This window comes from Vipera ursinii (assembly GCF_947247035.1).
Source record: "Vipera ursinii genome assembly, chromosome: Z".
In the NCBI taxonomy this organism is placed as follows: domain Eukaryota; kingdom Metazoa; phylum Chordata; class Lepidosauria; order Squamata; family Viperidae; genus Vipera; species Vipera ursinii.
In genome coordinates, this window is record NC_139517.1 from 8,497,626 (window position 1) to 8,516,391 (window position 18,766).

Here is an 18,766-nt window from a genome sequence, read left to right on the forward strand (position 1 = left end):
CTGTTGTGGGCCCAGTGCTCTTCAACATCTTCATCAATGATTTGGATGAGGGGATAGATGGGGAACTCATCAAATTTGCAGACGACACCAAGCTGGCAGGAATAACCAATACTCCAGAAGATAGGCTTAAGATACAGGAGGATCTGGACAGACTCAAACACTGGGCACTATCTAACGAAATGAAATTCAATTGTGAAAAAGTAAGGTTCTACATTTAGGCAGGAAAAATCAAATGCACAGGTATAGTATAGGTGGTACCTTGCTCAATAGTAGCAACTGTGAGAGAGATCTCAGAGTCCTAGTGGACAATCACTTAAATATGAGCCAGCAGTGTGCTGCAGCTGCCAAAAAAGCCAACACAGTGCTAGGCTGCATTAACAGAGGGATAGAATCAAGATCAAGTGAAGTACTAATACCACTTTACAATGCCTTGGTAAGGCCACACCTGGAATACTGCATCCAGTTTTGGTCACCACGATGTAAAAAAGATGTCGAGACTCTAGAAAGAGTACCAAGAAGAGCAACAACAATAATTAGGGGACTGGAGGCTAAAACATAGAGGGAATGGTTGCTGGAATTGGGTATGTGTACTTTAATGAAGAGAAGGGTGAGGGGTGACATGATAGCAGTGTTCCAATATCTCAGGGGCCGCCACAAGGAAGAGGGAGTCAAGCTATTCTCCAAAGCACCTGAAAGCAGGACAAGAAGCAATGGATGGAAACTAGTCAAGGAGAGAAGCAACCTAGAACTAAGGAGAAACTTCCTTACAGTTAGAACAATTAACCAGTGGAACAACCTGCCTCCAGAAGCTGTGAATACTCCAACACTGGAAGTTTTTAAGAAGAGACTGGACAGCCATTTGTCCGAAATGGTATAGGGTTTCCTGCCTAAGCATGGGGTTGGACTAGATGACCTCCAAGGTCCCTTCCAACTTATTATTATTATTATTATTATTTCTTTATTAACTGTTCCTTTGTATTCAAATCAGGTCTAAACATAATGATATAGCATTTAGGGAAGAAAATGCAGCCCAGTAATCCAGCTGCTGAAGCCAAAATGGAGAAGATCTCCACAGCCAATGCATTTTTTCCCTTTGTACTCAGATAAGTTGGGACAAATGATATCCAGAAACTACAAAAGACCAACATACTGAAGGTGATAAATTTGGCCTCATTAAAGCTGTCAGGTAACTTCCGGGCTAGAAATGCCACTATGAAGCTGATGACCGCTAAGAATCCCATAAAGCCAAGGACAAGATAAAACATGATGGATGAACCTTTATTACATTCCAAGACAATTTCTTCATCTATGGAGTGCATGTCTGAATCTGGGAACGGGGGAGAAATTGCCAACCATACAGTAGAAATGATGAATTGGGCTAGGGAGCAAGATAGGATAATACTTTTGGCCAACCTGTTCCCCACCCACTTCCTCATTTTGGAGCCTGGTTTATTGGCCATGAATGCAATGACAACAATAGTTGTTTTCCCCAAAATGCAAGAAAGGGCTATGGAGAAGATGATGCCAAAAGCAGTCTGTCGCAACAGACATTTCATTTGGTCAGGTTTCCCAATGTAGAGTAAACTGCAAAGGAAGGAAAGGAGGAGAGCAGTGAGAAGAATATAAGTGAGATTCCTGTTGTTGGCTTTGACTATGGGTGTGTCCTGCTCTTTAATGAAGATCCCCAGTACCAAAGCTGTAAGGAAGGAACAGAAGAGACTAATAATGGCCAAGGTGATTCCCAGTGGCTCACTGTAAGACAGGAAGGTTGTTGTTTTTAGAATACAGACATTTTGAGCCTTGTTTGGATATTGTGCTACTGAACATTGCAAGCAATCAACTGCATCTGAAACAAGAAAGCATTAAGATCAATTTCTAGAAATACTGGGACTCATAGTTAATTAACAGAAGAGTAAATTAATAGAATTAATTAAAAATTCCTGCTTACTGTACAGTATACTTAGGTGTCATGCTTTAAGTATGCCAGATTGTCTGATACTTATAAATTGCTTTATGATTACAAATCTACCTTATTCCTCTTTAATACAATTCTACCCTGTTCCTCTTTTATGCAAATTCTGCTATCTCTCCCTCTCCCTCTCCTTCCCCTCCCTCCCTCTCTCTCTTCTCTCTTTCTTGGGAAGATCCCTCATCTTACAAAAGAAAAAAAAGGTTTTCATTACAGATATCTTTTCATTGTTTTGTTCAGCATTAATCAGAAGCCATAATCTGCAGCAACTCTGATCATTTATTTTTGGATTCTCTGAAATATCTTTTCATTTTTAAATGTATAAAGCAATGTCATTCATTCAGTCATGATATTAAAAGTCTACACCAGACATTTAAATATTAGCATTTTGAATCACAATTAAGATGTCTGAATAGTTTTGCAAAAATCACTCTTACCCATCTGGTTTGAAATTTCCCCTTTTGCACATGGAAGGCAGTCATAACAGCAAAATGGCTTCCCTTCTATTTTCATCTTCCTGGTTCCTGAATAACAGTTGTCATTGCATACAGAAAGAGGTTGAACCTATCAAGAAGTAAATGCAGGATTTATTAAAAGTCACAAGTTTTCTATCAGAAAATTCTATTTCAGGGTGAATTTTACTTTTAAATAATAAAGTGTAAATGTTCCAAAATCAGTTGTTTTAGAACAATTATAATAAGTCATTGGAAGTATTGTAGGAAATGAGAATTAGAATCAAAATGCAGTAGAAGCGTTAAAAATTGGAAACATGAAAATAACATCATTTGGCTAGGTGAAAATAAAGATCCAGAATAACTTTTCCTATGCATAAATTAGCTGGAAATAGAGATGAATTACCTTTTCCTCTGAGTTTCAATTCCTTACTCTACTTTGGCCACAGCAATGGTGAGGTTTTCACTTTGTACCAGCGTTAATGTGGTCACTGACATGATATTCCCCATTTCTTTTTTTCCTTCCCATTCATGCCAGGAAGGTAAGCACCAATTGCTTTCCTTTAAAACTTGGCAGAGTCTCCATCCATCTATCCATCATATGTTTCTCTGTATTCAGCCTTGGTGGAACAGTGGGCTAATGCCTCCTTAAGTAATACCAGCTGCCTGTAATTAGAACAGGTTCGCATCCCACCAGGCTCAAGGTTGACTCAGCCTTCCATCCTTTCAAGGTAGGTAAAATGAGGACCCAGATTGTTGGGGGCAATAAGCTGACTTTGTAATAATGCCGCTGGGGCCCCCCGAAAGCCCTAATAAGCAGGCATATACATAGAATGAAGGCTATTGCTAAGCACATTGGTTTGTGCTTAAATTGTAAGCCGCCCTGAGTCTTCGAAGAAGCGGGGGATATAAATGGGATTAAAATAAATAAAATAAATAAATGTCTTCCTGTTTTGTCCTCTGAGCCCTAGCTAAATTGATTGCCTTCAAATCATCTTCTTGGGGAATATTCAGGTTGACATAGACCTTTCAATACTACAACTACAGTTAAAGTGGGTGATAATTCTTTTTTCTCACAGGGAAATTAAGTGTTGATAGCTAACTTTGGAACTGTATGTAAACATATATTTCCCAAGTCCACCTTTTCTTTTCTGTTTCAATCTCTTCCTCTCCCCCTCCTCTCTTTCTCTCTCTCTCTCTGTGTATGTGTGTTTGTGTATATTTGTATTTGTAAAATATGTATTTATTCCTTTTAATTCCTTTCATATAATATAATTCCCTTCACTGTATTTATTACTTTTACTAGAGAAGGTAGGAGACTGGTGGTCAAGATTGGGTATAATATTTGAATGATCTACACATGATAAAGTGAATAAGATTTTCAGTATGACTTACAACATATTTTTCATGGGGTTGTGCCACCTTTTCTGCAAATCTGTACATGCAGACAACTCTGTGTGTGTACTGTATATGTGTTTGCATATTTAATGCTTGGTGATGGTGGTTCCTTGTAAGCTCTCAAGTATGTCTCAACAATGCTATAGTGGAAGTTGTGCCAAGCAAACATTCAAAACCCCACAAAACTCCAATAAGTAGATCCATTGCAGAAAAGACTAATGCAGTCATTGTGAAAGAACTTCTGTGATTGCTGTATATTGCATACAAAATCTGTGTGTCAATGCTGCAAACATTGACATGTTTTTGCACTGAAAAAATAAGTTACTTTAATTGCTTCACTTGGGGGGGAAGGAAAGCTACTCGGATGTTTTAAGAAGATAAGAACTTGGCGGGTTGTCTAACGGAAGAGAAACCAATTCTTTAAATTAATTGGAGAATGTGACTAATGACAAAAATAGAAAGGTGGAGAATTGTATTTAATATATTTTGCATGGGGGCAGAGATTTCAGATTCTGGCATCCCTCCATGAGTGCCGATATTTCATTTTATGATTAAAACTTTTTTTTTATTAAAGAGTTTTACAAAAACAAGATTTTACAATATATCCCCAAATCCCCCCCACCCCAAACCCGCCCACTCCCCCCCCACTTCCCAGAGCTAAATACAGGATTATAGTTATAATAATCATATTCTAAATAAAATTATGCATATTATACAATTAACCAAATTCATAATGTGCTTTAACTCCCCTTTAACATAACTACATACAAAGTACCAACACTAAGATCAATAACAATATCCTCTGAAATCTACTCATAAGCTAAATGGAACTTTTTAGTCCCATATTTATTCTGAATATAATCTATCCATCTCCTCCAAACTGAAATATATCTTTCCTGTGAATGATCTTTCAAGTAAGCAGAAATCTTAGACATTTCTGCAAGATTCGAAACTTTAAACACCCATTCTTCTATAGTAGGCAAACTATCCTTCTTCCAATATTGTCCCACCAGTAACCATGCTGCTGTTATCATATTCAACATCAAATTGGTTTCTTTAACATCACAATCTACAACAATACCCAATAAAAACAATTGCAGAGAAAACTTTATCTTTCTCTTAAAAATCTTTTGAATGTTCCACCAAATTTTAATCCAAAAAGCTTTTATATTTCTACAAGTCCACCACATATGAAAATAGGTGGCTTCTAAACTACCACATCTCCAACATTTAGACTGTAAATTAGGATACATGTTAGACAAGTTCTTGGGATCCAGGTGCCATCTATAAAACATTTTATAAAAATTTTCTCTTAAGTTTTGAGCCTGAGTAAATTTAACATTTCTGACCCAAATTATCTCCCAAGTGTCCAGCGAAATTGGTTCCTGAATATTTTGTGCCCACTTTATCATACAATCTTTAACTAATTCCGTTTCCGAATCCAATTCAATTAAAGCATTATATATCCTCTTTATATGTGCACAATTTAATTTGTTTTACTAAATTTTGATCTATAATTGTGATGCCAACCTTTTGATCTAACTTCCACCTAGCTTTCAATTGGGTATGTTTTAAGAAGATAAGAACTTGGCGGGTTGTCTAATGGAAGAGAAACTAATTCTTTAAATTAATTGGAGAATGTGACTAATGACAAAAATAGAAAGGTGGAGAATTGTATTTAATATATTTTGCATGGGGGCGGAGATTTCAGATTCTGGCATCCCTCCATGAGTGCCGATATTTCATTTTATGATTAAAACTTTTTAGATAAACAATGCTTGCATTTTGTTTGATTTGTCTCATTTATTGGCACCATGCCATCATGCCAGAATCTACATTTTTTTCAAACAACCTGCTGTTGTATATGGCCTTAAAAGAAGTTGGCAAAGATTCAGAGGAGAATCTTTATCATGGTAACAGAGAATTGGCCGAGAACTGAAGACTTGGCAGCTACCAACAGTGAAGATCAGGATTTAACTGAAAGTATGCTGTGGGAAGATTAATTTTTGCAGAACTTCCATCTGCAGTTAGCAGAGGTCAGCTGGTTGTCAGGCTGGAATCACTCCAGTGGAGACTGCACACATGTTGAGATTGGACTGCCGGAGGCCCCAAAAGCAGAATGGTGGAGAGCTGCCAGACCATCTGAGACTTTGGGTGAGTGGAGAATCCTCTCTGTAGACCAGACTGCCTGACAGCCCCAGGAGTCCCCTGCCAAGCCCTCCAGACCCATAGAGACAGAGGACCCCAGCCTGGGGCCTCTGCAGCAATGGGAGGTTGGGGAAACCCTCACAAGTGAAAGGCCAACAATCTCTGACCTTGCCCCAGCTAATAGAAGCCTTGCAACAGCTGGCGGTGGTGCAGAAGCCTGGAGATCAGGAGTTGTTGGGAAGAAGTTTGGAAAAATACAAAGGTGGCCTTAAAAAAGACTTTTGAGACCTATAAGAAGCAAGCTGACAAAAAGAGGACTCCCCAAAGAACATTCCAAGTGGGGGAGAAGGTTTATCTGTCAACTAAATATTTACTTCTCAAATTACCCTTCAAAAAATTGGGACCAAAATTCTTGGGGCCTTTCCCCATTGTGAAAATCATCAACCCGGTCACAGTAAAATTGAAACTCCCCAGACTTTTGGGGAAAATTCACCCAGTGTTCCATTGTAGTTTACTGAAATGTTTTTGAGCCTCCACCTTAAGACCTCCACCTGGACCCTTCATAGTAGTGGGTTAGACCCATTATGAAGTGAAACATATTCTTGACTCCAGAATCTTTAAGGGAAAACTGCAGTGCCTAGTACAATGGAAGGGATACCCATTGTCTGAAGCCATTTGGGTGAAGTCTAGCGATGTGAAAGCTGACAGACTTATCAAAAAGTTTTATGAGAAACACCCCAGCAAACCAAAAGCCAACTCCTAACTTGTGTTTGTTTACATTACAGGATCTGTTCTTTTGTAAGGAGGTGGTGGATGTCAATGCTGCAAACTGACAAAATAAGAGACAGCCTGTTATTTTAATTGCTTCACTTGGGGGGGGGGGCAAAGGAAAGCTACCCGGATGTTTTAAGAAGATAAGAACTTGGCGGGCTGTCTAATGGAAGATAAACTAATTCTTTAAATTAATTGGAGAATGTGACTAATGACAAAAATAGAAAGGTGGAGAACTGTATTTAATATATTTTGCAAGGGGGTGGATATTTCAGATTCTGGCATCCCTCCATGAGTGCCGAAGTTATGTTTTATGATTAAGACTTTTTAGATAAACAATGCTTGCATTTTGTTTGATTTGTCTCATTTATCGGCGCCATGACACTGTGTATTATAAAATTAGGCTTTACTTTCTGGAGTCTTCTACTGCCCATATACTATAGATGGTATCAAGTAATTGATCTATTATTAGGCTTTTTGCTTTTGACCTGATGCTTTTGACAGCTTGCCTTCAGAAATTCTGAGTTCTCCAATACTGGGGAATTTTTAAAAGAGATTGGACAGCCATTTGTCTGGAAAGGTATAAGGTCTCCTTGCTTGGACAGGGGAGTTGACTAGAAGTCATTCAAGGTCTCTCCCAACTCTTTTATACTGTATTCTGAGAATTGGCTTTTATATAAAGGAATTCTTGACTTTCTTTTATGCTCTGCTTCAGAAGATGTAAAAAAGGATGAGGATAGAAATGACATGATAGCAGTGTTCCAATATCTAAGGTCTGCCACAGAGAAGAGAGAGCCAAGCTATTCTCCAAAGCACAGAAGGCAGGAGAAGAAGCAATGGATGGACACTAATAAAGGAGAGAAGCAACCTAGAACTAAGGAGCAATTTCTTGACAATTAGAACAATTAACCAGTAGAACAAGTTGCCTCCAGAGGTTGTGGATGCTCCAACCCTGGACATTTTAAAGAAGAGTTTGGACAACCATTTGTTTGAAATGGTATGGGGTTTCCTGCCTAAGTAGTGGGTTGAACTAGAGGTCCCTTCTAAGTCTGTTCTTCTGTTATTAATTCTGTTACAATTTCAATAAGCGACTCAATTAATTCCTACCAGCTTCAATAAATGGCTTGGAAATGTGACACTGAGGAGCAAGAATAAAAGAAAACAGATAGTTGCAAGAAAAGCTAACCAATCAGTCTTGAATCAAATAGAGATTGTTCTATATGATCAATCTGTAACCTATGTTACAATGATACAATGATTAGCAAATGGAAAATCTGAAAATCAGTATATGCCTTTCAAGAAAAGGGAAAGCTAAAGAAAAAGTACATAGTTTGATAAGGCAAAAGGAGAATAGGAAGGCAACAAATTAGCTGACCAGGTGGGATCTAAACAATTGTTTGAATAACTGTGAAACAGGGATGAATTATTATGCCAAGATGGTGACCATTTATCCATATAGTTACTAGGATAGAATCCAAATCAGAGGCATGTAATAACCATCAACTAGAATATGTTTTCAAGAAAAGAGATGGCAGCCTTTTTCTACTGTTTCACAACTTTTTTCAATAACATTAACAATCTGTTATTCAGTGAACCAGCTGAATCCCAGCACTGATCTACATATTAATTATCAAGATATAAATAAATAAAAAGATAGTAGTAAAGGTTCCCTTGCACATGTGTGCTAGTCGTTTCCAAATCTAGGGGCCGGTGCTCATCTCCGTTTCAAAGCCGAAGGGCCAGCGCTTGTCTGAGGACGTCTCCAAAGGTGCACAGAACGCTGTTACCTTCCCACCGTAGTGGTCCCTATTTTTCTACTTGCATTTTTACGTGCTTTCGAACTGCTAGGTTGGCAGAAGCTGGGACAAGTAACAGGTGCTCACTCTGTTACGCGGCACTTGGGATTCGACCCGCCAAACTGCCGACCTTCTGATCGACAAGTTCAGCATCCTAACCCACTGAGCCACTGCGTCCCTTATAAATAGATAGATAGAGATAAATAGAAATAGAGACAGATACAGAGATTGATAGATAGATTATAACTAGGCAACGTGAAATATTATAACCACTTTATAACTCCCTAGTAAAACCACACCTGAAATACTGCAGCCAATCTTGGTCACCATATCACAAAAAAGATGTTGAGTGTTTGGAAAAAATTCAGAGAAGAGCAACTAAAATGATCAAAGGCCTGGAGACTAATACATACAAAGAATGGCTGCAGGGATTGGGTTTGGCTAGTCTAAAGAAAAGAAGAAATAGGGGAGACATGATAGCAGTATTCCAGTATTTGAAGAGCTACCACAAAGAAGAGGGGATCACATTATTCACCAAAGCACCAGAGGGCAGGACAAGAAACAATGGTTGGAAACTGATCAAAGAGAGAAGCAACCTGGAATTAAGGAGAAACTTCCTCACAGTGAGGACAGTTAACTAGTGGAACAGCTTGCCTGCAGAAATCATGGGTGCTCCATCACTGGAGATTTTCAAGAAGAGGCTAGAAAGTCACTTGTCTGAGATGGTATAGGTGCTTCTGCATGAGCAGGGGGCTGGACTAGAACAGGGCCTTTCAACTTTTTCATCCATTGTACCACTTTTAGGATATGGCAACATTCAAGTACCACCAATCACCTAGCAAGGTGTCAAAAACCTGATGACCCCCCAAAAAAGGGAAAAAGTGATGAAGTACAGGTAGTCCTCTACTTACAACAGTTCACTTAGTGACTGTTTGGAGTTACAATGGCACTGAAAAAAGTGTCCCCCAAGCCACAGCCGAGCAAGACACCTGCCTGCCTACCCGGTGGCACTCTTCCTCCTGTCTGGGGTTTTCATTGTTGTGAGCATTTCTGTTGAGGATTGGCAGTGGGGGTGGGGGGAGTGTTTGGTTCCCCCCTCTGCTGGGTGGTTGCAGCAGGTTTTGGTCACTTCACATGACCCTGGGACACTGTGACCGTCATAAATATAAATGAGTTGCCAACCATCTGAATGTAAATCACATGACCCTGGAGATGCTGCAACATTCCAGCTGATCGGCACTTTTTCTGGGCTCAGAAGAAGTGCCACGATCAGTGCCGAGCTCCAGCTGGTGCTGATCCTGTAGCTTCCACTGAACCCTGACAGCTCTGCAGCTCCAGCCATCTCTCACTCATGCTTGTGCGGTGCTACCACCAGTTCAGCTCATTCCCCTCCCCCACTACCACTTTTCTAGGATGGTCATGTACCACCTGCTAGGTCCCAATGTACTACAGTGACCCCCAAGGTCCCTTCCAGCTCTAGTCTAGTCTAGTCTAGTCTAGTCTAGTCTAGTCTAGTCTAGTCTAGTCTAGTCTAGTCTAGTCTAGTCTATCCTATTCTATTTTGCTTCTATTCTATTCTATTCTATTCTATTCTATTCTATTCTATTCTATTCTATTCTATTCTATTCTATTCTAGTCTAGTCTAGTCTAGTCTAGTCTAGTCTAGTCTAGTCTAGTCAAGTCTAGTCTAGTCTAGTCTAGTCTATCCTATTCTATTTAGTTTCTATTCTATTCTATTCTATTCTATTCTATTCTATTCTATTCTATTCTATTCTAGTCTAGTCTAGTCTAGTCTAGTCTAGTCTAGTCTAGTCTAGTCTAGTCTAGTCTATCCTATTCTATTTTGTTTCTATTCTATTCTATTCTATTCTATTCTATTCTATTCTATTCTATTCTAGTCTAGTCTAGTCTAGTCTAGTCTAGTCTAGTCTAGTCTAGTCTAGTCTATCCTATTCTATTTTGTTTCTATTCTATTCTATTCTATTCTATTCTATTCTATTCTATTCTATTCTATTCTATTCTATTCTATTCTATTCTATTCTATTCTATTCTATTCTATTAACTTTGAAATGCCAAAAAGGAAAGACTTGTTAAATCTCCTTGTTAAATCTTTACAGTTTTAACAGAAGTTAATCCAGTACCTACTGCAGGTATTGGGTTAACTTCTGCTAAAACTGTAAAGTTTTAAAACTGTAAAGATATCAGGAAATTATTTTAAGTTATACTATAAAAATGATTTCAGTCTTTGTATTTCAGGTTTTCTGGTAATTTATGGTAGTCCTCAAGTAACACAAGTTTGCTTAGTGACTATTCAAAGTTATAAAAGCACTGGAAAAGGTGACTCATGACCACTTTTCACATTTATGTCCATTAAAGTATCTGCATACTCAGGTGATCAAAATTCAGATGCTTGGCAACTGACTCACCTTTACGATGATTGCATGTTCCCAGGATCATATGATCATCTTTTGCTACCTTCTAACAAGCAAAGTGAAGGTGAGGCCAAGTCATTTAACTGTGTTAGTAACTTAATAGTAGCAGTGATTCACTAAACAACTGTAGCACAAAAGTCGTAAAATTGAGAAAAACTCATTTAATAACTGTCGCTTAGCAACATAAATCTCGGGCTCAATCATGGTTGTAATTTGAGGAATACCTTTATTTCTTCACCTTTGCAGTTTTCAGCCTGACAATTTGAAGGATTAGATCCATTCAAATAAATAATTCTGACAGCAAGAAGGGGAGGGAAAGAACACATATTTTGAAATCTGAGCAGAAATACCTGGTTGAACATGGAAGGCCAGATGATGTCTTGTGCAGAAATGGTGAATAGCTTATCTGGTGAAGCTGTTGGGTTGATTTTTCCAACTTTGACTTTAATAAAGGTCCCATTTGGGAATGTGACCCAGTTGATAATGTCAAATCCAATCTCCAAATCCCCATTTTCATTAAAGGAAATTTTCTCTCCTGCCGTATTATTAAATGAGATAGTTTTCAGATAGTGATGGAGCTAAACAGAAGCAGAGGTTGACGATTAATGGGAAAGAAGTAAGGAACTTAAATAAAAAAGAATCAGAAGCAATAAGTTACAGGGGGTTCATTTAATATGATTGGGCACATTAATAGAATAATTGTTCCTTCAACCCTCATCAATATTTCTTCCCTGCCACAGATGTACTGAAACTCTGCCAAACTCTTTTTTCTTTTCTTTTTCTTTCTTTCTTTCTTTCTTTCTTTCTTTCTTTCTTTCTTTCTTTCTTTCTTTCTTTCTTTCTTTCTTTCTTTCTTTCTTTCTTTTTCTTGTAGCATTGTTATATCTTCACAATTGCAAAGGTTTCACTAAGTCTCAAAAATGAGAAAAAAGGAGTGGTAAGAGACTTAAAAACCATCATTACAACATTCTCATTGGCCAGAACTTTTATAGCACAGCTTACTGCATTAGAGAGAAGAGCAATGTGAAATGTTCATTTATTCTTTTATTACCTGCCATGCTTTTGGAATCAACAGTGTTTCTGTCCCAACTCCTATCCTTGTTCTGTGTTTGGATTTGGGGGAAAGCATGGCTTGTAAAGCATGTGCCATGCCATAGGCTGCATTATAGATGCAGTAACTCTGCCCAGTCATGGTGGTATCAAACACAGACTTAGGTAGATTCTCCAACTTTTCTTCTCCAGTGCACAGAATTCCAGTATTTTCACCTAACTTATCTGTAGGAAAAGAACATTCAAAAGCCTGCTCCCAGAAAACTCTCATTAAATGGTCTTCCACTTCTGAAGTTGGCTTTCTCATCTGAAGGAATTTACTGAATCTGGAGATTTTCTTGGAAGAAACTATGAAAGATATAACTCCATTGAAGGCATGCATATCCATAGTTCTTTGAAGTGCAAGCGAGGTAAACTCCATCTGGGCTGGCATTATCCAAACTTTATCCTTTCTCTCGATGGGTGTCTCTACAAAATTTTCAACATAGGGCAACATTCTAAAAAAGATAGTGTTCTGATTTTCACAATGTAGAATAATAGCATTGACAGTGCTCTTCATGATAACCATGTATGTTTTACGAAAATCTGCAAGGACACTTAACAGTTGATTAGAAAATGTTTCCTTGACCATCTCTTCCATGAAGTCAAAGCAAACCCCTCTCTGGGAAAACAAAGGAACACTATTTTGTAGGAATCTCTCTCCACTCTTATTAGATTGGTAAATCAGCCCAATCCATGTCCATCTAAAATATAGCAGCAACTGGAGAATACCCTTAATCTGTTGATCACTATTTGGGAAAAAATAATGAGAGAAATCCATTTGTATGTTGTCATCTATCTTTGGAGAAGACCCATATAAAAGCTGAATATACAAAAAAAAAAAAAGAAACATTATTCTCCAGAATAAAACACTGTTTTTTTAAACAAATCTGCTCTTAACTTATGATCTTGCATAATAACCAAGATATAAACATGTTCAGAAAGAACTGATGTGCAGAATATTCATTCAACAGTTGTTGTTGTACTATAAGTACAAAGCCATAGATGTCAGAAATGCGTTAATTCAGGAAATTAATTTAAAGAGCAAAGTAACTATTCCCCAATAATAATATATTGAATTTTTTAATCATGATTCCTTAATGTGATTATTAAAAATGTATTCATAAAATGTATTGGGTGCCCTCCCATGACAACTAGAGCATCATTTGAACACCATTGGCAAATACGCTTCTGCAAAGTGTATTTATAAATCAGGCAAGGAACCATAAACTATTAACGGGTTTGTATTAAGACTGAGAAATAAATCAAGTACAGTATCTAAAATATCTCATCTGGCCACCACATTTTTTTTTCATTTCTGTTTAAATTACCACTTTATTTCCAAATGATAAAATGTAATACAAAGAGTTATTATTATTATTATTATTATTATTATTATTATTATTATTATTATTATTATTATTATTATTTAGCTTTGTAAACATAACTTTGTAAATGTAACAGGATGAGGAGAATTGTTTTCAAACTTGTGGGCTTCTATTATTGTAATCTTACAATAAAACAAATTTTAGTATTCATGATTTTGGTTTTCTGATCTTGCAAGTCTAAAGCAATTCCTCCTCCTCTACCTTTACATTCCAAAAAACAAGGGAGAGTCAATTCTGAGTTGCTTTCTCAAATTTATATTCTGGTTTGGGCTCAGATGCTTTTTATCAGATCATCATATAGACTGTGGCTCTTCCTCCTGGCTGTCAAGGCTCTTCTCACAGCCCTTTTACACTTCATTCAAGGTCAAATCTTACCTGTGGCATCTTATAAACATTCACAATGTTTGCCATGTAGGGATAGATGTGTGAGGTAGGTCCTGCAATAACAGATACTACCTGGTTCTTGGCATCACACTTATAATTGGGGATGAATCTGCCCTGTGTTGAAAGAAGCTCCATTGAAGCCAAGTATGTCCATTTCGCCATGAAATAACTATTAAAGAGGTGCACACCGAGAGTTACATTGGGTAAAATGTGGTTGTTTTCATTAATCTCTTTTACAGCTAAAACCAAGGCCAAAATGTGTTGATAGTTCTGTAGGAAAAAACTGCAATGAGAGACATATTCCAAATCATATTTTATTTCTCAAAGAATGTGACATTATCTATACTGTTTTAAAATATTTCAACTAAACACTACACAAACAACTATTCAAGAAGTAATATAAATGCTTAAGCACTCAGAAACTGTTTCCACTCCTACAGATGCCCTAAATCATATGGATAATATATAAATTACGTGACTACCAAATGTACATTGTTCTAATATAATAGTATGAAAGCTAACGAAATACTTGCTCAAATAGTCTGCAAAAATATTTCAGTGTGTTAAAAACATTATTTTTGATGAAGGGGAAAGTGCTCTTTGGAAAAAAATAGAAGTACAATTTTTAGTGGATGAAGGCTGACTTTTATGACTCATTCCTTATAAACAATTTCCATTAGGAAACAGATAAATTGCTTGAAGGAACTTTAATAATCATATTATCATGTACATGTAATTCTTAGACATATTTCTACTTGTATATTTAGCTGTTCCATCATGCCTTTAAATGCTTTTTATTTTGTCTGTACATGAAGAATTTGTGCAAAGAAGCATGCTTGAGGGCAAATGTTTTATAAAAGTCTTTATTTGATCATGATAGACTTAGTGCTTCCTTATCCTAAGTAAAGTGTAGCTCTTTCATCAGGGCAGACAGACCCTACATTCTTGCCTCATGCTTCCTGAAGTACAGGCTTAGATATCAAATTCAAAGTGTTACACAGCACCATTGTTCCCTAATATTCACAGCAACCATTAAATCATTACATGATGACATTTAATTGGCAAAACAAAAAGTGATTCCATAGTAAAGTATTGATTAATTGATTCAAAGTAATTAAATGAGAAAAGCTTAATATGAAATTTAATTAATCACTGAATTGAGATCTGTCATAAGTGTCTCTGTGTACATATTTATTAAGGCAGCAATTTATGTTAGAATGAAGGAACTAACCAGCAAGAAACAGGAGAAATAATTTGTGCAAGTAATAATACTAATTAACACAGTCCAAACATTCTATTAAGGATAGATATCTGGTCTGAGATATGCTATAGTTAAGAGAAAGTCTTTACATGAGCTCTTCGACTAGTTCTTCAGAAGGATGTCTTGTGAAATGCACTGGATCAGATATCATGTAGAACTGAGATAGTATCCCAGCCATTATGAAATCTCCCGACAAAAAATACTTGTGCTTCGTAAGGGGAGATTTCCCCACAGCACATGCATTAATCTGAGCAGTAAGGCATGTAAGCCCTGATAGTAACACTGCCACGACTGCAATGAAAAATATCATCTTCTTCAAGAGAACCTGTGTCACCACATATGAACAAGTTCAGTCTGCAACAATGAAACATGACAATAAGTAACAAGTCTCACTAATTAGATTAGTTCCATATATATTGTTTCTCAAAGAGCAGATTGTTACATTTCTAGCTCTCTGGTTGCACAATTAATAACACCTTTCAATCTTGACCTGTTTTTTTGGGGGGGTTGTCCCTTGGACATCTCCAAGGATTTGAGCAGAAGCTACGGAACTAAGATTCCCTGTGGATAGGGGAAATCAATAGATGTTCAGTCTTGTTAGCATCTTTGAACATAATTTTATTTGTGATTTAATTAGGTCATGACATTTGTTTTTAACATTTATAGTGGAAATTGGTCTGTAAACTGCTCAGAGCCCTTGGGGAATTGGGCTCAGTGTCTAATGCCAAGTATAAAATTATTATTTGACTTTGAACTGTCCCTGCCCCCTAAACATTAGGTCTAACCAAAGCATTATAGGAGAAAAGTTGTGATGAATGTTGATATGTGATATTGTTCAAATTAATCAGTATTTACACCACAATATCAATCCTTTATTAAGATGGTGATGTCTTCTGAAATCCAGGAAATTAGATACCATGTGGGACTGAGAAAGAATGTTAGCAATGCTATGATCTTTTAAGTAAAAACATTTGTGCTTATTAACATAAACTTTGCCCACATTACATGCCGTACTAACAAAATTTTAGCATACAACCAATGTTCACACTTATGACTGTCTCAGCATCACCATGGTCATAAGATCAAAATGTGGGTGTTTAGCAACTGCCATACATTTATATGGGTTGCAGCAGACATAAATTAATTTCAGAACTAGGTGATGAAATGGAGATGGATATGTCTTCAGAAGCAGACCAGCTTCAAAGAACAGACACTGAAGAAGAGATGACTAAGGTGTCTTTACAGGAATCTGATATTTCATTTAAAGATGAAAAGTAAACTTATTACAAGGAATATCAATGGGGCTAATGTCCCATCTAAACATTAAAAAGTATTTCATTATTTGATAAAACTTAATGCTGATATAATCTGTCCTCAAAAAACACATATTAAAAAACAAGACAACAAATACCTACGGCTCAGAGGTAGCACAGGCTGTCCGGCCTAAGATCGTCGATGACCTCGTACAGCGTCTGATGGCTGCTGTCAAGGGGGATGTCTGGCTACAACAGCATCCGCGGCTTCTAACCCACTGGGACGACCTGGCGTGGTACGGATATAAGGTGTACGTGCCACAAGCCCTCCGTGCAGATGTCCTTTACAGATGTCATGACGCCAAGCAGGCCGGCCACCTTGGGTTTCTGAAAACCCTGCACCTTGCCCGGCACCAGTTTTGGTGGCCCGGTATGAGGCAAGAGGTTGAGGATTATGTACGGCGTTGCCGTACATGTGCCATGGCCAAACCCTGGCCCAGAAAGCCGGCAGGGCTTTTACAGGCAGTGCCAGACCCTTGCCGTCCATGGCAGGACATAGGCATGGACTTCATCGTGGACCTGCCAGAGAGTCAGGGGTACACTGTAATATGGACTGTGATCGACCTTTTCTCCAAACAGGCCCACTTTGTCCCATTGAAAGGTTTGCCATCGGCCCGGTGCTTGGCATGGCTGTTTATAACACACGTTTATCGCCTACACGGAGCACCTAGACGCATTATCTCAGATCGGGGAGTGCAATTCACCGCCAGGTTTTGGCGGGAGTTCCTCTGGTTTGTTGGATCATCCCAGGGATTGAGTTCTGGGTATCATCCCTGCACTACCGGTGCCGCTGAACGAGCCAACGCCGTGGTAGAACAGTATTTGCGCAGTTACGTGTCGTACCAGCAGACGGACTGGGCGGACCTACTGGCGTTCGCAGAGGTCACCCACAATAACGCCATACACAGTAGCACCGGCCTCCCTCCGTACATGGTGGTGTCGGGCTATGACTTCACCCCCATCCCTGAGTGCAACCAGGAGACAACCTCCCCCTGCCAACCCAGGGAATGGATGTTACAAATTGGGAAGGCGTGGGCAGCAACCAAAGAGGCACTGGAAAAACGGGCCTGCATCTCTAAGGCCCAAGCGGACAAGAGGCGCCAACCGTTCTATACCCCAGGGGTTGGGGACTGGGTGTACCTGTCTACAAAATATCTGCGGCTGGAAATACCCAGCAAGAAGTTAGGCCCTAAATTCATAGGCCCCTTCCAGGTTACCCACGTTATCAATCCGGTAACAGTGCGCCTCAGACTGCCCAAGTTCCTTGGCAGGGTACACCCCGTATTCCACGGGAGCCTGCTGAAACCAGCACCCGTTCCTGTCGGGGTGGGGGCGGCGGGCCCGGGGCCTGTAGGCGACGGATGTTACGAAGTACAGGACATCCTGGACTCCAGGGTGCAGAGGGGGAGGCTACAGTACTTGGTGTTATGGAAGGGGTATCCAGCCACGGAGGCATCATGGGTGGCGGAGCCAGACGTTCAAGCACCTCGGTTGGTTAGGGCTTTCTGGTCGGGATGAACCCGCCACTCTCCTTAGCGCTTGTGTAACCTCTCTGTCTTGCCTTCCAGGAGGAGCCCTGGTAGGAGGGGCCGACTGTCAAGCCCCATGGGCTCGACAACTTGAGGGGACTCGAGGGAGCACCACATGTGCCATTTGCGCAAGGCGGGCGGACGCCAGACCACGCCCGCACCACCATGCCCGCACCACCGGCAACGGAGCAGCCAGAGGCAGCCACGGGCAGCCGCGCAGGACTCATGGCCGCAGCCCGCACCACCATCAACAGAGCGGCCAGAAGCAGCCACGGGCAACCACGCAGGACTCACGGCTGCGGCCTCATGGGGCGGCTGCCCCAGATGTTCGTATGGCGGCCACACCGACGGAGCCGCCGGAGGCGCGCGTGGGCGTGCGGAAGGACGGCCGCCTCATTCCCCGGGACATTTCTGCTGCCTGCACATCGGCAGTGGTGCCGGGCGGTTTACACCTACGCCTGGGTGACGGGGGCTGCCTGGGGGCTGCGGCTGTGGCACGGGGTGCTAGGTTGGTTGAGGGGGGCACGTCTAGGTCTCTAGGGCATGGGGTAAGGGGGCATTGGGCGTATACCTACCTGTGCGCTGTGTGGTCCTCGGTGCCAGGGGGTGAAGCAAGGTGTGGGGAGATGGGTAAAGGGGTGGGGTTTTATGCGGCTCAAGCGGATGCTGGTCTGCGCGGGGGACAGGCGGGGCTAATGGGTGGGGCTAATGCCCAATTACAAGTAGTGTATAAAAGGCGCGTTGGGGGTGAGTAACTCCCAACGCTGACTTTGTATTTGCATGGAACTCTCACAGTAAAGAAATTCCTGCAGTCAACCGTGCCACGTCGTCATTAT

At 39.8% G+C, this 18,766-nt stretch overlaps 1 protein-coding gene across 1 annotated transcript; it reads right to left on the reverse strand.

Annotated features, from left to right (window-relative positions):
* Positions 1–950: 950 nt before the first annotated feature.
* Positions 951–15,266, reverse strand: LOC310649085 (vomeronasal type-2 receptor 26-like; the record flags this gene model as incomplete). The annotated part of the gene is made up of 6 exons (XM_083377348.1): positions 951–1,846; positions 2,407–2,533; positions 11,317–11,544; positions 12,018–12,878; positions 13,819–13,996; positions 15,178–15,266. 6 exons carry the CDS (start codon positions 15,264–15,266, stop codon positions 951–953), a joined length of 2,379 nt encoding a protein of 792 aa, XP_083233474.1.
* Between the last annotated feature and the right edge of the window lie 3,500 nt (positions 15,267–18,766).